Source organism: Lissotriton helveticus, chromosome 1_1 (assembly GCF_964261635.1).
Source record: "Lissotriton helveticus chromosome 1_1, aLisHel1.1, whole genome shotgun sequence".
Lineage (NCBI taxonomy): Eukaryota > Metazoa > Chordata > Amphibia > Caudata > Salamandridae > Lissotriton > Lissotriton helveticus.
In genome coordinates, this window is record NC_136057.1 from 1005683976 (window position 1) to 1005706505 (window position 22530).

Here is a 22530-nt window from a genome sequence, read left to right on the forward strand (position 1 = left end):
TATTAGCGCCTAGACTCCGAGGGAGTTCAATAAGACATAACAGATGCTACTGGTACCAAACTTAATGTGCCGACTTAATCGCCCCTGAGCGGCGGTCGAATCAGTCCACTCGGGACTCAAACTAGCGACCTACAACTTACATCTCTGCAGCAGGAGCCTTGATCCACTGAGCTGTGTCTCCAGGTAATATAATAAAACATTATCGCTGCGTCACAAAGCAAGGGATTGCAAGGTGATCGCAACCACCGAGTCTTAATTGAATGATGTAAAGCGCGTCAGTAAAAGGTAAGACATTCGCCTACTTATGTCATGTTAGCGGATTGTATAGCGCTCTACTGCCATTACTGTGGCTCCGAAGCGCTCTCTTGAGTGAGTACATTCATGCCCTGGGCTTGTGGATTCCAGTGACCGATGGAATGTGTGCTGAGCTGCAGAACCCAGAGAATACAATGGAAACCACCACCCCATGTCACGTGTAGTGTTGCGCGTGACCGATGCTGCTCAGACGTCAGGGTAGCAGTGCTATCCCTGGCTCACCCTCTGCTACTCCTGGCACTGCCCGGACAGCTCTGGCTCGGACTTCGCAATGCCACCCGGGGAAGAAACGTGAACGGGGCTCTGTGGGGGGCAATGTCACTTTCGAAGTTCCCACCTCTTCTTCCTGAGAGATCCCATTGCACACAGGATGCTGTGTGCTGAGAGGACCTGGGAAGGGTAGCAGGTGGGAGGGAATTTTAGAGCGTCAGCAGGGTGTCCCTGAGGAGGGACACAAGCAGCGAGCCTCACCTCTCTGCTCCCAACGCCACGAGGGATAGTGTTAGTACAGGGGACTCCAAACAATGGCAGGAAATCCGCTATTTCTATCCAGGCTCGTGTTGTTGCTGCCTACTGCACGGCGCCCCTAGCCCGCTGGCTGGACTGGCCTTGCAGCTCGAGCCCTTCACCAGAGCAGCTGCACGAGCTGCAGGGCCAGCAGTTGAGCGGAGGCCTGGCAGCCCCCAGCAGCTGCAGGCTGTGCTGGAGGTGCACTGGGCCACTGGCACAGCTGAAAGTGTGCCCCTGGTTACAAGGATGCTCAGCGACGCCGAGGTTCACTGGGGCGCTCTGTCAACGCTGCCAGCAGGCCCCAGTCAGTAGTATACTAGTGAGGGTGTTGCAGAGCAGTCAGTGAGTAGAAAGGGCGCGGATGGCCTGAAATGAGTGCACTGGCAGACAGGCCTACTGACATCATGGGGTGCTGCAGGTGGAGACCAAGGCTACTGGAGATATGAAACCGACCACAAATAAAGGGGTGTTGTGGGCGAGGACTGATGAGCACCAGCAAAGTACTGAAGGGGCCCAGTACATGAAGAGGAAGTAGTGCCGCGAGGTAGGCTTGAGGTGCACGAGCAGCACTATGTAGGGTCCTACTACATTATCCTTCAAACATTGGCAACAACATTTCACACTTAATTTAGGCTGAAGATCTGGGTTTTAATTTCGAGGACCCAGATAGGTCTCCAAAAACAGCTACGACGAATGGAAAATATACCTCTGAAAACTGTTTACTTATTAATTACACTAAAACAAAAATAATGTAATTTGGTAAAATAAGGTCAAGATCCACCTGGATAAGGAGATCGAACACGTTGTACATATATACACACGCATACATGCAAAACTCACATGGTCGCTACATATGGAACGGATCAAGAATAGGTTGAAAACTGCTGCCAGAGACGTAGTGCATTTTGCATATCTATTGGGGGCGTTTAGCTGGGGGGTGTCTGCAATGGGTTTGATGCTAACAGTCTATAAAATTATTTTATATGGGGGGAAATATAATTAATAAACACACCATGGAGGTCCTAAATATAACTGTGATGCTAACTATACGATACATTTATTTTACAGACATTACCTCCACATGCTATGATCATACTAGAGTTTGGTCTTACTGAATTAGTGTTTTATAAATAACAGTTTATTTATGTGACTGTCAGAATGCATCTTTGCATAATCTGGGAATTAATCAGACAGGATCTAGAAATATACCCAGTCGATCGAGTGATTGTAATGGATTTGGTGCCAAAACTTCTACTATGAAATTATCCGCTTCCTATAATAAAAACTCTAGCGACAATCCCTAAGATGACCATAAACTGCTTATCAAAAAGAAAATGAAGTCGGTATCAACTTAAAGTAATTTATTTGTTGTAACAAAACAAAATCATTTTTATTACACACATGAAACTTTTATGAATAAGAGACAACCCTATTTATATTCTAATTTAAATAAGAGGGTAAAAAACTTTTCTAGGTTTTAGACTAATATATTGAAGTTTGAGGAGTCTTGTAACAAGACTGGGAATAACAATATGCAATGCTGCGTGTATAATCTATTTCCTGAAAAAGTAGAACATGTCCTTTGCTTATGTCTTTAAACAGGATTTGAGAAATACATTTCTGAACCCCTGTTGCAGCAGGAAGGTACAAGGACAGTGAATGACACGTCTCAGTTCTGTTTTACCGGGAGCTCTAACAAATGTATTGAGTTTCTTACCAAATGTATTTTATTGGTAGAGCTGCACCTGAAGGCCCAGTCTAAATAAAACTTTATTTGGGGCAATGTACATAATTTTAAGAATTTGGATTTTAATTGATGTTGGATTGCAAGTATCAGGTTGGTTTATTATTCAAGACCGGGTATTGTATTGATTTTTAATATAAATGACACAATAACGGTTTACCTACTACATGAACAGAAAGTAGTGCTGAGGGTCAGAATGGGGGTCATTGGCACAGCTGGGAGCGTGTTCCAGTGCAGAAATGGCAGATGTAGATGAGGACCGAGGGTACAAGATTAGTTGTGGTATTTCAGGTCAAGATTGAGGTGCACGTGCAAAGTAACAAGTTCATGTACAGGTATCAGTTATTCGTGCAGGTATGGGCTGAGCTATGGGTCCTGGGTCGAGTCATGGAGCTTTTCAGAGCTATGGAGAGGTCTTGGACGTGGTTCTTCCATCGCTTGGCTTGGGGCCTGAAGAGGAAGGAATTTTGTGTCGGCCTGCATTTCTGCCATGAAACCTAGCAGCGCCCTTTTCTGGTTTTTAAAAACAGCTCCATTTTAAAACGTAGTACAGCCGCCTCTGCCCTTTATCAAAATTCTGCTTGCCCCTGCCTTTGAGATGCGCCCCTTTTCCCCAGCAGCACCGGCTGACCCTTAGCTACAGGAAAGCTATGACACCCTTCGCAAGTACCGCGTCGTCCTGCTCCTGGGAATTTATATTCGAGAGTATGCAAAAACCTGAACCAACCTATGCATTGATGCTACCCTCCGTCGACCGACCGCTCCGCCATGAAACGGGGCATGGTCTGAGATACTGCCGCATTTGCGAAAGATTAAGCTATTGACATTGTAAATGACAATGCCATTTATTTATCGGTTTTCAAAACCAACACATAAATAAACAATTTGTCATTTACAATGCCAATAGCTCTAACTTTGTCAAAGGCGAAACCGTTGCATTGTAAATGCTTGTTTACTTATTTCGGCACACCTCCGGACCTGGCTCGCACTTTTTTTTTTTTTAAATCATGCCAAAACTAGCGAATTTTGCTGTGAATTCAAAAACATTTTTTGCCCTGCTGGCCCCAGAACCAAGGCTTCGGGGTCAGGGTATTCCTACCCTGTCCCCTTTTCTTTTGCATTTTATTGTTTTTGGACCTCGGCTGAAGCCGAGGCCTTAAGATGGCTGCCAATACTTCTGTCAATACTTCCTGGTTGAAGTGGTGACAGCCATTCAGAGCTCAGCAGTTCTCTGCATGAGCTTATCATTATTTGTAAAGGCTTTGTTGATCTAGATATATACATTTGAATTTCCTTTAATGTTGCGTGAACCACTGAGCTGATTTACACAAAATAAGTGAAAGTGTGGTCTGTGAACCCTAAAGCTACCTCTCTGCCAAATTTGGTGTAATTCCGTCCAGCGGTTCGTTCTGTCGTCATCTTCAAAGCTCCTATGAGAATTAACATGGGGAAACACACTTTTTTGACCCCCTCCTTTTCCTTTTTATCTGCCACAGCCTGATTACACTGTACATCCTTGCTTTAAAGGGTCATCCTCTTTTTTTGCTCTGCCTCCAGGAGTGTGGTGGGTTACATCTGAATCTATAACAGAATAAATGACAAGGATAAGTTACTTACCTGTAATCCTAGTTCTCTTCCAGAGGTATACTCATCAAAGTCATAAGCACTAAATAGTCCCGCCTACGTGCGAGATCCCGTAGCAATAGCCAATAATATGCATATATATGACGCTCAAAATCCTCTCTTCGTCGAAAAAGGAACACAGCACTCCGGAGGTAGCAGTTAAAGCGGTTTAATTAATAATAAACAGACGCGTTTCGGTATTGACCTTCGTCAGTGTTACTGACCACGTAAACACAGAGCTTTAAATAAAGTTGTGTTGCGCTGGTAAACATGAACAAGGGACCAGCCCAACCATAGCTAATAATGACGCCATTTTGAAGCGGGTTCCCAGGATGAGAGCCCTATCAGAATAGTATCATAGATCATTAAATGGCGAAAGCAAATTGGGCATTCCTGAATAAAATGTACAATTTCCTAGCATAAAGCCTTGGATCGGCGTATGTCCCTTGGAAAACATGTACCGTGCGAGAAATACCAACATGCATGACGGTGTTATAATCATAGACAGTAAAGCGCTGTATACATGCAATGCAAAATTATATATATATATATATATATATATATATATACACACACACGCGAATACCCATATATATATATATATATATATATAGATAATATGCATATACATCCTGAAAAACACCATATTAAGCTCCAAAACTGCCATTATTGCATGTAAAACTTTTACATTTGACCAAATAAAGACATACAAGTCACCATATATGATATATGTAAAGAGGAAAACTACCCTGGTTGGCCTAACGGCTAAGGCGCTCGACCTCGGACCTGGGGAACTGGGTTCGAGTCTCGGTAACGACGCCGAAAACCCCCTGTGATTCTGGGCAAATCACTTAATCTCCCCGTGCCTAAAATGAAAGTGTGTCCTCATGTAACGTAACTGGTGCAATGTAAAGCGCTCTGATAACTGATTCGGTTCGGTTCTAGTTCGCGCTATATAAAACTCAGCAAAAAAAAAAAAATACAACCTTTATTTTCAAAGGTAAAAACAGGCAGGATCAGAGAGGCAGATTTAGCCTAGACAGGCTGCAGAGAAAACAATGAGGAAATTGGCGCCGTGCCTTTAAGACCTCCAGGAACCCCCAGGCTCCCATCATGGTCAGTTCTTTTGGACGGCGTATAACAGTGTAATCACAGCATGGGTAACAGGTACATACACAGGCCTGGTATTCGTCCGGGGAGGAGGGAGGGTTGCTTATGACTTTGAGGAGTGTACCCCTGGAAGAGAACTAGGATTACAGGTAAGTAACTTATCCTTCTCTTCCAGGGGATACTCATCAATAGTCATAAGCACTGAATAGATTAGCAAGCCCATCCCCATACCCTGCGGGCGAATACCAGCCTACCAAAACATTTTACGAACAGCTATTACCCAAACAAATTTCTCAGGGATGCTTGACCAAACTGAACATCCGCCTGAGTGTCAGAATCAAGGAAGTGATGGCGTGCAAAGGTATGAACTGAACGCCATGTGGCTGCCTTACAAATGTCATGAATTGGTACATTCCTAAGCATTGCTATTGTAGCAGCTTTGCCTCTTGTGGAATGAGCTCTTGGCTTGCCCGGGAGCTGCTTTTGTGCCAACTGATAAGATAACAAAATACATGACACTATCCATCTAGAAATGGACCTTTTAGAGGCAGGAAAAACTGTATTCAACGGACCATAATTCACAAATAGTTGGTCAGACTTTCGTACACTCTTTGTTTTATCAAGGTAGAATTTCAACACTCATTTCAAATCTAAAGAGTGCAGAGCTCTCTCAGACGGAGTGTCCGGATTGGCAAAAAAAGTGGGAAGAGTGACTGACTGGTTAATGTGAAAATCCGAGACCACCTTAGGGAGGAACCTCGAGTGAGTACGTAACACCACTCTATTCGCATGAAAAACGAGATAAGGCTCTGTAGAGCATAAGGCCTACATCTCAATTACCCTGCGCCACGAGAAAAGCAGTCTTCCATAACAGGTGTTGCAGGGAAGCCTTATAAATGGGCTCGAATGGGGGACCCATTAGTTTAGATAAGGCTCCTTCTCCTCCCTGGGAGCTGAATGTCGTCCTAACAGGAGGATAGACTTTCTTGAGACCCTCCAGGAAACCCTTAACAACTGGCATTTGAAAAAAAGAAGCCTGAGTGGGAGACTTTCTATATGCTGTGATCACTGCCAGGTGAACTTTTATGGAGGAATACTGTAAACCTGCTTTGGCCAAAAGAGAGCAAGTATGGCAACAGTACCTGTTCTTGACCTCGAATAGGGTCATGACCTTCAGCAGTACACCACATGAAAAAACGCTTCCACTTAAAAGCATAAGACTTTCTTGTAGAAGCTCTCCTAGCCTCTTTTAAAATCTGCATGCAGTCCTGTGAGAGGCCTAAATGTCCGTATTGGATATACTCAGGAGCCATGGGTTGGGGTGGAACACCTTGCCGCTCTCCCTGGTCAGCAGATCCGGATGACATGGCAGCCTCCTGTGTAGTAGGTGAAGAAGGTCCCGATACCACCACTGGCGAGGCCAATCTGGAGCAACCAGGATCATGTGTGTCTTGGACTGGTACAGCTTCCTGATCACCAAGTGAGTGGAATCGGTGGAAAAGCGTAGAGTAATGTCTGACCAGTCTATCCACGGAGCATTCCCCTTGGACCTTGGTTGTGGGTTCCTGGAGGCGAAGAAGCGGCATTTTGCGTTTTCGGCATCCGCAAAAAGATCGATGTCTGGTGTTCCCCAGTTGTGGAAGATGTCTTGTACCACTTCTTGTTTTAGCACCCAGTCGTGTGCTTCTGCGAAGTGCCTGCTTAGGTCGTCCGCTTGAACATTGAGGACGCCCGGCAAGAGAACTGCAGATATTCTCATATCTCGTGACAGAAGCCAAATCCAGATTGCCTGTGCTTCCAGCGACAGGGGTCTGGATCTTGTTACGCCCTGCTTGTTCAGGTAGTACATCGTTGTTGTGTTGTCCGTCTGACCAAGCATCAAGGTCGATGTTATTGACGGAAAGAACGCTTTGAGAGCTAGATGTACAGCCCTGAGTTCCAGCATGTTTATGTGGTATAGTTGCTCTTTCTCTGACCACATTCCTTGGATCTGTAATGATCCCATATGAGCGCCCCATCCCTGAAGAGACGCATCCATCACCAGAGTCTGTTGAGGCATGTCCTCTTGAAAAGGGACTCCCACGTTGAGATGAATCAGTCGCATCCACCATCTGATGGAGAGTCGGACTCACAGAGCTATTGATAACCTGTCCTCCCAGCGATTGGAGATTTAGGACCACTGATCCTCAAGAGTCCGCTGTAGAGGTCTCATGTGAAGCCTGGCGTTTGGCACTAGTAAAATACACGAGGCCATAGACCCCAGTAGGGAGGAGATCTGCCTGGCCGTGGGCCGAGGTGTCCTCAAGAGAGTTTGACACTTGAGGAGAATAGATGATAGTCTCTCCTCCGAAGGATACGCTCTTGCATTGACTGAGTCCAGAGTTGCGCCTAGATAGTGTATCCTCTGTGTTGAATTGAGGATGGACTTCTTGAAGTTTACATGCAGACCGAGCCGATGCAACTGGTGAATACAGTGCGCAAGATGTTGTTGCAGAAGCGTGGGAGACGCACTCTTGAGAAGCCAGTCGTCTAGGTAAGGGTAGACGAATATGTGCTGTTTCCTCAAGAAAGCTGCTACTACTGCCATGCACTTTAAGAAAGTGCGAGGAGCCGACTTCAGCCCGAAGGGCAGGACTGTGAATTGGAAGTGGTTTGACTGAGTTCATAAACTTTTATTCGATTGACAAAACATTCAATCATAAAAAGTACAGTTTAAAAAACAAATAAATTTCCATCAGTACACAAATGAAACTGTAGAAAAAAGAAAAAAAAATGAAGTACAAACATTATACATGATTAAAAGTAAAACAGTAAATACTGCAAAGGTACAGAACACGTATAAAGTATCAATTCATACGGTAAGAGACCCTATCATACTGCGAGTTTTTAAACAGGATTTCAGAAAGAGTGCCACACATTTAGCAGCATAGGGGGTGTCCAGCATCTGCAGAGCCAGAAAGGCTGGTCGACATGATCTCAGCCCCATGCTACGTAAGAGCGGGATTAACCATTTTTTACGTGGCTGAGCAAAATAATAGCAAAAAAGGATGGTGTGTATGTTTGATTGAACAGAAATGCCATCGCACGGACATCTTGCCATTTCGAGCGACCAATTGTGCATATCAGGGAAAGTGACAAGGCGAAAGAATAAGTTAAAACGAAATCGTATTAACACATATTTTTCAAAATTAGATAGAAAAAAAGACAAGTAAGGCTGGGTACCAAGGGTAGATTGTATGGATAGAATGTGCGCGTTACTGGGCTTCAGTATCTCTGTGCAGAGACGAAGATGTCTCAAGTGATTTATGCAGAGAGTTTTCAGCGCCTTTTTGCTAATGTCAGACAGGGACAATGGATCAGAAAAATAAGTGTCACAGTTCATGTCCCTAAAGAAACTAAAAACGTACAATAACCAAGGAATATTTTGCCAATGTTCTAGTGTAAGGCAATCCTGGAGGAGGGAGCGTGTAAGATGACATTGAGGTGTTAACCAAATACGGCTGCGAAACCATAGTAACTTCTAATGCTTTGGAGGGATTGGTATGTGGAAATAAGCATCTTGAAGATCTATGGAACACATCCAGTCCGCTTGATGTAGAAGCAGTATTATTTGATGTACTGCCAGCATCCTGAACTTTTCTCATAGAATGAATTTGTTGAGATGTCGGAGATCTAGTATAGGTCTGAACTCCTTGTTTGGACCTTTCTTTGGGACCAAAAAGTATCTGGAGTAGATCCCTTGTCTATGTTGGTGCCATGGGACCTCCTCGATGGCGTTCTTTAGGAGTAGAGCAGACACCTCTTCCCTCAAGAGATTTATAGGATGGGTGACCGTCTTTTGAGGAGGAATGGAAGGTGGAGGGGACTTGAACTTGATGGTAATACCCATTCTTTACAATATTCAGCACTCAATTGTCTAGTGTGATTTTTGTCCACTCTTCCATGTAAAAATGTACACTCCCCCCCCCCCCACCGGAGTGGGTAACGGAGATAGGGGAAGCAAGCACTCACTGCTTTTGTTGCTGTTGCTTGGCAGCAGGTGTGGACTGTCTTGAATGGCCACCTCTTCCTCTACCAGGACGATGCTCGGAGAATTGTGGCCTTCCTTGATTTCGTTGCGAGGACCATTGAGGGGTTTGAACCCTCTGTTGGTTTTGTCGTCGGTCGTAAGGACGGTACCGTCGCCTGAAGTCCTTCCTCTTCTCGAGACCCACAGCTTTAACTGTAGCAAGCTTGGTTTTCATTCAAGACATTTCATCACCGGCATGAGATCTGAAGAGTGATGATCCATTGAAAGGAAGATTAAGAATACAATTCTGTGCTTCAGGTTTCAGCCCAGTCAGTCTCAGCCAAGCTGCGCGTCGAGCACAAATCCCATGAGAATAGCCATGTTCAGCTAGGTCTGAAGCATCAGCCGCTGCACTGATCACTTGATTGGCTACTAGGCCACCTTCATGCAGGATTTCAAGGAAGTCTTGTTTGTCCTCCTTTGGGAGCTTCTCCGTGAAGCGTGAAAGGGAGTCCAATAATGAGCGATCATATCGACCCAGCAGGGCCAAGGCGCTGGCTACTTTCATGTAGGAAGCCGAGGTAGTGCACATTCTCTTTCCGAGTCCATGGCTTTACTGTCTTTATCTGGGGGCACAGATGATGATGATGCTGCCCCTGTCTGATTTTTTCTTGCCGCTGACACAATAACAGAGTCCGGTGGAGGGTCATTCCTCAGAAAGAAGGGATCATTATCAGGAGCCTTATATTTCTTTTTTATCCTAGATGGTGCAGCCCCCACCGATGCTGGAGTGAGAAACTTCTATAGAGCAGGCTCCAGCAATCCAGGCACTAGAGGAAGCAAAGGTCTGGAGGAAGACTTTTGGTGCAGGGTTTCAAATATCACCGATGTCTTGGTGGTAGAGACCGGCATTTCAATGTGGAGTTTAGCAGCCCCACGGCAGAGAACCTCATTAAAGGTTAGAATATCATCGATGGGTGATATTCTGCTTGGAGGAGAGGAGGAAAGAGTCGGAGAATGGTCTGCCTTGGAATCCGACTACCCTGTGGAAGACCTACAGCTTCATCTTCTAGGAGATCGGTGGCGTGATGCTCTACTCCTAAGAGAGCGTGATGATCGCCTTCGCACAGATGGGGACCTTCTCAGCGTGGTACGCTTGTGTCTCCCCAAAGAATGCACTGACTGGATCAAAGGTGACCTTGATCTTGAAGACCGTGGTAGATTAATTCTGCGGATCTTCCATTCTCTAATATCTCCTAGCCATCTCAGCGAGATATTGGTTGGCCGGGCTGGAGACGGTACTGGTGAGGGCTCTGGAGATACTTGCATGATCTGAAGCCCTGGGGAGGAAGAAGCACTCCCTGAAGTCACCACCTGGGCATCACGCGTCAAACGGTCCTTCGACGACGCCCTAGGTCTCTTCGATGGAGGACAAGCCGATTGAGATCTCGACGTCTACCTCCTAGACGTCGACCTGGATCTCGACCTCATAGACCCAGAAGGCCTTTTCTTCGATCTCAACGTCTATCCCCTCAACGGCGATCTCTTCGACGTCGACCTTTTCGGGGACGACGTCGATGGCATGTATCTCGACGTCGAATGGCTGGGTCTCTTCGGCGTTGAAGCCCTTGTTCAGCTATACGTCGATACCATTGGACCTCTCACCGTCGACGGCGATCTCGACGTCGGTCCAGAGCCTCTCGTCGGCGAACTTCGACGTCGGCGAACTTCGACGTCAATAGGTCGATGTCGAGCTCCGTCCTCTTGATGTCGTAGGAGAGCCAGACGTGGACCGTCTACGCATGGATGACGACCTCATCCTCTGTCTCTTCTCACCTTGTCTCGACGGTGAGGGATATCTCGACGACGAAGGATGCTTCGACGGCGAAGGATGTTTCGACGTCGACAAACGTCTCAACAGTGATTTCGACACCGACTCGGAGCACAGAGGTACCTTGGATGACGATCTGTCCCTCGACGGAGGAGACCTATGCCTTCCTTTTTCACCTCTTTCTTTGTGCTCTCTATGAGGAGTAGAGGGCTTTCTTGAATGATGCTCTTCTCGCCCACTCACGGTTTCCTTTCCTCTCTCTTGTAAGGAATGCAGCTTGATCTTCTCCCTCTCTCTACGGGTTCTCTTGGAAAACTCGCTGCAGTGGTAACATTGGTTTGGCTTGTGGGATGAAGGCAAACAAGCAATACAGACCAAATGAGGGTCTGACTTAGCCATCTTTTTACCACAGGCTCGTCACTTATTGAATAAGGCTGGCATTTTGACAGGAAAAAATAGCCAAAAGTCAGAAAGAATTGTTGAATTAGTCAGCTAGGGACTAAAGTTGTCGAGTTATGACATAAAAATTATCTTTCTACCAGAAAAAAGTGATAAAATATCACCAACTGGCGAGCTCAATGCTCCAGGATCCTCACAGAAGGAGCCGGAAAAAAAGAACTGGCCTGTCACCTGTGGTGCTGGATGGGAGCATGGGGGTTCCTGGAGGTCTTAAAGACATGGTGCCAATTTTCCTATGCAGCCTGTCTAGGCTAAATCTGCCTCCATGATTCTGCCTGTTTTTACCTTTGAAAATAAAGGTTGTGTGTTTCAAAGAAACTCAGGGCAGTTTTCTTCTTTACATATATCATACATGGTGACATATGTCTATTTGGTCAAATGTAAAAGTTTTACATGCAATAATGGCAGTTTTGGAGCCTAATATGGTGCTTTTCAGGCTACATATGTATATGCATATTATCTATCACGGCAGAGAACCTCATTAAAGGTTAGAATATCATCGATGGGTGATATTCTGCTTGGAGGAGAGGAGGAAAGAGTCGGAGAATGGTCTGCCTTGGAATCCGACTACCCTGTGGAAGGCCTACAGCTTCATCTTCTAGGAGATCGGTGGCGTGATGCTCTACTCCTAAGAGAGCGTGATGATCGCCTTCGCACAGATGGGGACCTTCTCAGCGTGGTACGCTTGTGTCTCCCCAAAGAATGCACTGACTGGATCAAAGGTGACCTTGATCTTGAAGACCGTGGTAGATTAATTCTGCGGATCTTCCATTCTCTAATATCTCCTAGCCATCTCAGCGAGATATTGGTTGGCCGGGCTGGAGACGGTACTGGTGAGGGCTCTGGAGATACTTGCATGATCTGAAGCCCTGGGGAGGAAGAAGCACTCCCTGAAGTCACCACCTGGGCATCACGCGTCAAACGGTCCTTCGACGACGCCCTAGGTCTCTTCGATGGAGGACAAGCCGATTGAGAGCTCGACGTCTACCTCCTAGACGTCGACCTGGATCTCGACCTCATAGACCCAGAAGGCCTTTTCTTCGATCTCAACATCTATCCCCTCAACGGCGATCTCTTCGACGTCGACCTTTTCGGGGACGACGTCGATGGCATGTATCTCGACGTCGAATGGCTGGGTCTCTTCGGCGTTGAAGCCCTTGTTCAGCTATACGTCGATACCATTGGACCTCTCACCGTCGACGGCGATCTCGACGTCTGTCCAGAGCCTCTCGTCGGCGAACTTCGACGTCGGCGAACTTCGACGTCAATAGGTCGATGTCGAGCTCCGTCCTCTTGATGTCGTAGGAGAGCCAGACGTGGACCGTCTACGCATGGATGACGACCTCATCCTCTGTCTCTTCTCACCTTGTCTCGACGGTGAGGGATATCTCGACGACGAAGGATGCTTCGACGGCGAAGGATGTTTCGACGTCGACAAACGTCTCAACGGTGATTTCGACGCCGACTCGGAGCACAGAGGTACCTTGGATGACGATCTGTCCCTCGACGGAGGAGACCTATGCCTTCCTTTTTCACCTCTTTCTTTGTGCTCTCTATGAGGAGTAGAGGGCTTTCTTGAATGATGCTCTTCTCGCCCACTCACGGTTTCCTTTCCTCTCTCTTGTAAGGAATGCAGCTTGATCTTCTCCCTCTCTCTACGGGTTCTCTTGGAAAACTTGCTGCAGTGGTAACATTGGTTTGGCTTGTGGGATGAAGGCAAACAAGCAATACAGACCAAATGAGGGTCTGACTTAGCCATCTTTTTACCACAGGCTCGTCACTTATTGAATAAGGCTGGCATTTTGACAGGAAAAAATAGCCAAAAGTCAGAAAGAATTGTTGAATTAGTCAGCTAGGGACTAAAGTTGTCGAGTTATGACATAAAAATTATCTTTCTACCAGAAAAAAGTGATAAAATATCACCAACTGGCGAGCTCAATGCTCCAGGATCCTCACAGAAGAAGCCGGAAAAAAAGAACTGGCCTGTCACCTGTGGTGCATGATGGGAGCATGGGGGTTCCTGGAGGTCTTAAAGACATGGTGCCAATTTTCCTATGCAGCCTGTCTAGGCTAAATCTGCCTCCATGATTCTGCCTGTTTTTACCTTTGAAAATAAAGGTTGTGTGTTTCAAAGAAACTCAGGGCAGTTTTCTTCTTTACATATATCATACATGGTGACATATGTCTATTTGGTCAAATGTAAAAGTTTTACATGCAATAATGGCAGTTTTGGAGCCTAATATGGTGCTTTTCAGGCTACATATGTATATGCATATTATCTATATATATGGGTATTTATGCTATTGCTCCGGGATCCCTCACATGGACGGGACTATTCAGTGCTTATGACCTTTGATGAGTATCCCCTGGAAGAGAACCTGATGTTACAGCAAAGTAAAATTTTTCATTGCAACACGTGTCTTCTATTATGCATAGACAAGCTGCATAAAGCAATAACTTCACTTTTCCAAAGTGGTGAGGATGTGTATTTTAAAAAGGTACTCCAAATAATATTGTCAAAATTGTTTGGCCAATTAGAACCTCTTTTCCACCTCTTGATGCATGGCAAATTACCAAGTAAGCATCATGCAAATATCTGAGCAATGTTTCCTATTGCCACATGGTGGTACCTTTCTTGCATAGAGAATGTGGTCCACATTCAGAGGTGAGTTGTTGACTGTCATTTGCATCATTTTATGTATTCAAAGTACATTACATCTTGTTGCCAGGCCAGATTTTGGGACAGTTTTTAGGTCGAGCCTGGACAGTGCATGCGCTGCTCTGCTAGGCATGCTGTATTCAGGTATGGACTTGAAGCTCCTCTCATTTTCTGCCCATCTTTTTCATTGGCTCTGGTCACTGTCCTTTGTAAACTGTGGCATCTCATAGGTCAATAGGCTTAGTAGTCCCTCCTTAGTAGCGCCTTGTCTTATCTTGTAACCTGCCATACGGACTGGCCCTCTTACGTGCATTGTTACCCGGTAGGCCTTAATTACAGCCTCTGAGCACTATTTTCTTTACTTTCTCGTGCCTGCCGTTGCAGGCCGGACATGCTTTTATATTTTTTAACCAGCGCGCGCCTTTCTTTATGCAATCCTCTCCATATTAATGTTTTTTTTTATTTTTAAAATGGCTGTGTCATTGCATCTGAACTTTAAATATGATTAGTGAAAATGTGGCATGGGGCGTCGCAACGTTGTGCTTTAACTTTAAATAGTATTACTGAAAGCATGCCATGGGGCGCTTTTACAAAAAACAAAAAAAGTGTTAGTTAACTTGACAAACTAATGCTTTTTTGTGTAAAAGTGCCCCATACTGAGCTTTCACTTTAATATTGGCCGCGCACCTTTTGTTAGTTGTGGGTCATCTAAAGAAAGGGGTATGCCCGCCATTAAAGTGAAAGCGCGCTTGGGGCACTTTTACAAACAACCATTTACAATGCATTTGCGAGAGTTTAAGCTATTGGCTTGGTAAATGACAATGCCTTTTATTTAGGTCTTAAAAACCAACCCATAAATAAAAGGCACTCTCATTTACAATACAAATAGCTCTAACTCTCGCAAATGCGAGACCTATTGCATTGCAAATGCTTGTTTTCTGATGTGGTTGGGCCATAAAACATTTGTAGCTAAAGCTAAAAGATGTTCTGCAATCAATATAGTACATGATAACTCAGCAGACATATAGAGTGTGTTAGGAACAAACTTTGGTACCCTCAGCACTTCTGCTGAACATAACAAACAAGGGGTTAGTGAGGAAAGAAGAAAGTCTACATTGCAAGAGAGTTCTGGCTGTTAGTCTAGCTGTCAATGTTATGCCATGGATAAAGCCCACAAATAGTGGATCCAAAGGGACCATTCCAGGGACAAAGCACCTGAGAGCTCACTAATGCTTCTTCCGTTTTTCTTTCCTTAGATTGAAAATTAGGTACAACTTCGTTTCCTTGCGCAATCCCGGAAGTAGAGCCGATACAGCTTTCGGGCAAATTTATTGAATGTATAGCTGTATCTTCTATTAATTGTACAGCCTGAAAGCTTTACTTTTGTGAGGAAGTCTTTTATGAAGTGCCATATCTCAAAATCCAGAAGTCAACTATGGCAGGCAAAACAGAATGGACACAGTCACAGAGGAAGGTGTCTTCATTCTGAGAATAGCTCACTGCTCTACTGCACGAACTTACTGAATCTAGAGCTACATGCAAATACCATCAGCAAACGTCAGCTACTGCACTGAAGATAAAATGCGGCTGTGCAAAGTAGGGCCATGTCTCTTCCAAATGTAAAGAACGCACGTACAGCCAGTAAAGAAGGGAAACTATGTTCCCTGCACAGATTGGTGCAAAGACCAGAAGACACAACCAGGTCCAGTCACTTAGAAAATGGTACTTTGTGAGAATTTGGGATAACAAAAAGAAACAATCAAAACACATCCAGACCTCAAAAAATTTACTTTTTTGTGGGGGGCCTCTTTCAGTAATGGGAGTAGAATGGTGGAATGGACTAGAAAATGAGGAAGAACAGAAAGGAGAACATTTAAATCTTGAAAAATTAAATATGTTAAAAAAAAATACAGAAAAAAAGGCCTCCTGGACCAACACTATCCTAGCTGGTGTGTGGATCGAAGTAACTTATACCCACAGGTTCTTAAAAGCAGGCTAATAGCATTAAATAAGAATAATACACATAATTTTAACAGAGTAAATAAACTTACTGCAGTCTGGGCCGTAATGTGAGTGCATCCCACAATCTTCGCTCCAGCCAATGGCTTTTCTCCTTGTGCCCGCTTCCGCAGAGCCATGAGGGCAGGCATTTCTGCGAAGGGAAAAATTAAGAAGTGTAAGCACGTATTCAGAGTTTGGAAAGCTAAATAATTAAATGTTGATACGCTGCAGCTGCAACTCATCAGGATCCAGCTATTGAGATTGAATGCTCCAAACTCCAAGCAATCTCTCTCCTTTTAGCATTATTTCTACAAAAGCTCCCGTTTTAGCCAATGAAGGGAATCGAATGGGAGAACAAGCATTGGCATAGTTAATAGGTCTCGCCTTTAGGATCTTTTAAGTATTTAGCTAGAGCTTTTTGGATTTGCCAATGTGTTAACGTTATGTTGTCGAGCAGTGTGGCTGCTGTTTGGCATGCTGAAGAGGTATAATAAAAAATGTTTATAAGCATTTTAGTTTCAAACTAACATATAATGTTTGGACAGTCAATAGCTGTGTTTGTTGCGACTATCAACTTTTTGAGTTTGTTGTTTTGTTGTAGATTTGTGTTGTTGATATATAGAATGACTAAAAGTTTTTGGTGTAAAGTGGAATTGATTGAAGGTTTGCAAATTAGAGTATAGTGTAGTGCTATTAGCGTTGTGAAATGGATGTATCGGGTGTGTTGTGCAGATGGCCCATTATTCCCAACACTATGCGGCTGTTTTAGTTAGTAAGCACAGTGCGAACAATACTAATAGCATAGCCTCTCTGTGTGAAAACGTGCATATATAGAACCAAAATAGTTAGCAAATGTACTAATTTTATGCAGAGGTGAAGGCAATTTTTAAACAAGCAATGACACCTGAGGGGGGAGGGGGGCCGGGCAAGCAACTACACCGGCAAAGCGGTAATGACGACCGGAAGTAACGTAAGATACATATGGCTAGCGGTACAAATAATTGCCATACGACCAATTAAGCTTTGCAATGCAGCAGTTGCCCTGTAGCTGGACCCAATAATATCTAAAGAGAGCTGAAATTGTATTTTTATAATCTTGCGCCTATTGTGCCTAGCCTAACATCTGTGAACTACAGATAACTATAACACGCACACATAAGACCAGCCCAGGAAAAGAAAAGAAACCAGAAACAAGTCCATCCCAGGGTTGTGGAATTTATTAAAATATCTACTTGTCCATGGGGCAGGTTACTTCATAAATCTACTTGTCCTGCAACAAAATCCACTTGTCCCTTTGGTGCCATGTTGTGCGGCGACAAATTATGGCAGCAATCTCATTATAAAAGAGCTCTTATATAGCCTCTCTGATTATGCCAGGGCTCATACCATAGTAGTGTTTAAATACTAAGAATCCCTTTATGTTGCTACGTTTCCGCAGATCTACATACTGGGACTAAAGGAAGTGGTAAATAATAGTTCCAGGGTTGGAATGTCCTTTTGAGTCTGTGCAAACCTATTAACTTGCATGATTAAAGGGTTTTCAACAACTGTTCTCTAATCTTTTCCAATACTGAGAAATGTTGGAAATTTACTCCTGACAATGGCAGACGTAAACCTTCTTCCAGAGTTGGGGAAAAAAGTGGTTGGAGGGAAAATAAACTTGCAAACACTCAGGTTTCCGCATGAGCAAATCTACAAATGCATATTTGCTCATTCTAAAATGCAGTTCACAAATATTTTCTAGGAGTACTATTTCTTGCCCTACTGCTGTAAATTCTTGTGAATTCACGAAAGCCATATAGCTGCCCTTAATGCAAGGACATAAACCCAGGATGCACTTTTGAAACTTTTTTTAATAATCAAGCCCCTAATTTGGTCTGGTGTTAACCATGACCTTTAGTGTTTATTAAAATTCTCTCTCTGTATCGGCTGGCTTCGCATGAGTGACAGCATTCTGCTCTTTCATAAGGAGCTTATCGGCACACAAAGTAGTTTTGTTCAGTGCCAGTAACTAATTTGGCAGTGTGTGTCTTTTTGAGACCAAAAATATTTTTTGCTTTTGCCAATGTTTGTTATAATGGTGAGGGTCCGGCAGCTCTCACATCAATAAGGTTTTACAAAAACCATGCCACAACAAATCAGGCATTGCCAAAACCAAAAAGCTGACCACCATTTCTGACCTACTGGCTTTGCCAATGCTTGTTTATTTTTGTTCCCCAAAATCTTAATGACTCTGTTTACACTGATTTTCTAATATGAATATTTTGGGGGAATACTAGCATGCATCAACACATTTTACTAAATGATGCGGCAAAGAAATGGTACCTGAAATGTTACAGTAGTTTAGCAAAAAAAATGTTTTCCTACTTTCATTTTTTAGGGACATTTTATATTGAAAGCAAAGAATCATTAATCTTGCTTTCAAGCTTCTGCAAATATTTGCATCTAATCAGAGAGCATTCTGGGAGCATTATGCATAGCCTCATATTGCTAAACTTTGAAACCGTGTGTCCACATTTTTATACTGGAACCACTGTCAGTAGTGCAGTCAGAACTTACATTTACTGAGAGCGCTCAGTCTAATAATAAAGGCTCTCAATTAATGAACCATAAATATAAGTTTGAACAGCTTTAACATATGCACACACATATTACCTTAACTGCAGACAGTGCCCTTCCCTGATCCTTAATGTGGTACTGCAAACTGGCAGCCAAAGGGTCTGTGCTGCAGGGGGCTGGGCCTGCTTGTCCAAAGGACAAAATGCACATTAAAACTTGTTGCCCTTGACCCCAAACAATATGTCCTGGGCGTCGGGCTATAGGAATTCCACATCCCTGCGCCATCCTCAAAATTACTTTATGATGACACTGATGTGGGGTAACATACAGAGCTGCAGACTTTCGGACTGGGGAACCAGGTTCAAGTCTCAGCTATCCCGCGCCTACAAAAAAAACGTTGATTGTAAAAATAAAATGAAACTATGTCGGACTCAGTCAACAATGGCTGAAATCTCTTTAAATAGTAAACAAGATAAGTGCAAAGCGAATGCCAATCGTAACACTAAAATTAAACAATGCCAGACTCAAAATACGGATGAAAGCCAGCAATGGTTGAAATCCCTAAACCAGTAAATGCGATAAGCACGAAGCAAGTTGTTGTCAGAATCAAGCAGCAGCAAGCCACAAAGAAAAAAAGAGTGCTCACCCAGTATCATAAATAACAGTAAGAGTAAGAGAACATGTAACAGGGGTAGTCCTCATGAGAAGTTACAAAAGCCCAAAAGGAAGGACTATTAAACATATTGACCAAACAAAAGCAGGCTTTTAGGAAGGGCAGTAACAGGAACCAATGAAAATGATGAGAAGCTTCGAGCCCATATTGTAGACACAGCATGTCTCAAAGACAGCATATGCGCTGCCAAGGTGAGACTTAAAAAACGCATACGCTTGTTCATTCCTTTATGGAATCACAGCTATCACATGTTAAAGGCAAATGTGATGTTATCTTCTTGAGGCATCGTCAAAAGAAGAAAGTAGTACCAACAGGGGTGGTGGGACTAAGGAAAACAGTATTCTTAAAAAGGCAAGTGGAACACTGATCTGCCACACACTATACTTCTAAAGTTTAAAAATCAGTAGCACCTTCCAAACAGCTGTGCTCAAAAGGCAAAATAATTTCCAATTCTTACATTTTGTCCACAACTTAAACATGCAAACACCCAGCACTGCATTTAAATTAATTTCTTTCAGCTCACGTGGGCAGCACTAGTCTCTGACCATGGGAAAAGAGTTTCAATGATAAATATGTCAGGTTGCCCTCACTTAGCGGTTACTAGAGATAGGTTTCTTTCTCCAACAATTGATCCTTCACAGACCGATAAGCCTAAAACAGAACGCATACCATTATGCACTCTAGAGAGGAGGGATGTAGCAAGGGGGAAATTAATTGAAACGATATGCAAGATATCTGACCCACCAGCACTTCGGTTCTAACAAACAAGTTTCTTGCCTTTAGTAACGCATTATCTGGTAGAGACTATCTAGCTGCATATTCCTTACCTTTGAATTTCCCAGACGTCAGGCTGGATCCGGAAACATTTGCTCGAGCAATACCCTTTGCACGCACCGTCGGGTGGCTCCATTAGGCTCGGCATGACATATTCTGCGTCGTTCGCATTGGCTCTGATATCACGGCCACCTAAATAAATGCCTCCCAGGCACGCAGACGTCAGTACTTAGTTTTTTTCATGCCAGAAGCGCAGAGCCATAAAGTAACTGACGTAAACCTGTGCAAACGAGGGCCCTGAAAATGGGATTAAGCATAGCCCTAACAAAGTCCGCATAGCAGGGAGGCATGGGTGGGCCTGTAAGGAAATCTGCAGCTAGATAGCGCGTCTACCAGATAATGCGTTACCAAAGGTCAGTAACTTGTTCATGTGATAGACTTCTAGCTGCAGATTCCTTACCTTTGAATTAGATACCCAAGCCGGACCCTTACACAGGTGGGTTGCAGACAAATACCTCGCACTGCGAAGTCTTGCAGGACCAAACAAGCAAAACGCCCATCCCTGCGGACTGGACTGTCTAGGCAGTAGTGCTTGGCCAACATGTGCACAGATGCCCATGTTGCTGCCTGACAGATGTATAGGACTGGGACCCCCGAGCCAAGTCCCTAGTCGCTAGCTTTCCCCTGGTGGAATGGGCACTTAATCCATGAGGAGGCTGCTTCTTAGCCAGGGCAGAGCAGATCTTAATGTAGCGAACAACCCAGTGAGAGATGGTCCTTTTCTGCACTGCCCAAACCTTCTTTGCTCCCACATACCCCACAGAGAGTTGGTAGGCCACCCGGAATTCTTTTGTGCAGTCAAGGTAGAAGGACAATACTCTTTTTGGGTCCAGGCGATGGAGATACTCCTTTCTTAGAGGGATACAGGGGAGCAAAAAAAGGTGGCCAGCATGATAGACTGACCCAGATGGAATGGGGTCACCACCATCGGCAATAATGAAGCAGGGGTGCGAAGCACCACTTTATCTGGAAAAGACAACATGTTAATCAATCAATCATTGCATTTATAGAGCGCGCTACTCACCCGTGAGGGTCTCAAAGCGCTGGGGGGAGGGGAATGCTGCTACTGCTCGAAAAGCCAGGTCTGGAGGAGTTTTTTGAAAGTCAGCAGGTCTAGGGTCTGCCGTAGGTGGATTGGGAGAGTGTTCCAGGTCTCGCGGGGAGGTGGGAGAACGATCTGCTGCTGGATGTCGCTCTTCGGATGCGAGGGACTGTGGCGAGGGCGGTGGAGCGGATCTGGCAGGTGGGGGTGTAGAAGCTGAGTCGTCTGTTGAGGTCCGCTGTTGGGGAGTGCCATGTGTGCGTGGGTGAGGAGCTTCAAGATTATCCTTTTGTTGACGGGGAGCCAGTGCAGGTCTCAGGTCGGATGTGATGTGGCTGCGGTGAGGGATGTCGAGGACCAGGCGTGCAGAGGCGTTCTGGATGCGTTGAAACCGTTTCAGGAGTTTGGCCGAGGCTCCTTCATAGAGGGCGTTTCCATAGTCCAGTCTGCTGCTGACGAGGGCCTGGGTGACCGTTCTTCTAGTTTCGGTGGGGATCCATTTGTAGATCTTGCAGAGCATGCGGAGGTTGTTGAAGCAGGAGGAACGGACGGCGTTGACCTGCTTAGTCATGGAGAGGATGGAGTCGAGGATGACCCCTAGGTTGCGTGCGTGGTCGGTGGGTGTTGGAGCTGTTCCTGTGTTCTGCTGGAGAAGAAAAAGGTGGTGGTCCAGGCCAGGGCCTTCTCTTGGATCCCAGCGTTGTGGAGGCGTGTTCATAGTGTGCGGTGGCAGACCGTGTCGAAGGCGGCTGACCGGTCCAGGAGGATCAGGGCCACGGTTTCTCCGTTGTCTAGCAGGGTCCTGATGTCATTGTGGCGGCGATGAGGGCAGTTTTGGTGCTGTGGTTGCTGCTGAACCAGGACTGGGACGGGTCCAGGATGCTGTTCTCCTCGAGGTAGGGGGTCAGTTATTTGTTGACTGTCTTCACGATGACCTTCGCCGGGAGCAGGGAGATGGGCCGGAAGATCTTGAGGTCCTTGGGGTCCACCTTGGGTTTCTTGAGTAAGGCGTTGATCTCGGCGTGCTTCCAGCTCTCCAGGAAGGTTGCGTCTCGAAGGAAATGTTGATAGTTTTCCGGAGATGGGAGATGTAGGGAGGCGTACAAGATAGCACCTGCAACTCACTCAACCTCGGGCAGATGTTATCGCCACTAGAAAGGC

The 22530-nt window shown here is 45.0% G+C and overlaps 1 protein-coding gene across 4 annotated transcripts in view; it reads right to left on the bottom strand.

Annotated features, from left to right (window-relative positions):
- AHCYL2 (adenosylhomocysteinase like 2) overlaps positions 1-22530 on the bottom strand; it is a 438561-nt gene that overhangs the window by 154015 nt on the left and 262016 nt on the right. For all 4 annotated transcript variants that reach the window (XM_078677646.1, XM_078677649.1, XM_078677653.1 and 1 more), the window contains exon 4: positions 16312-16412. In XM_078677646.1, the coding sequence (XP_078533772.1) occupies positions 16312-16412 (101 nt within the window). The remainder of the gene's footprint in view (positions 1-16311; positions 16413-22530) is intronic.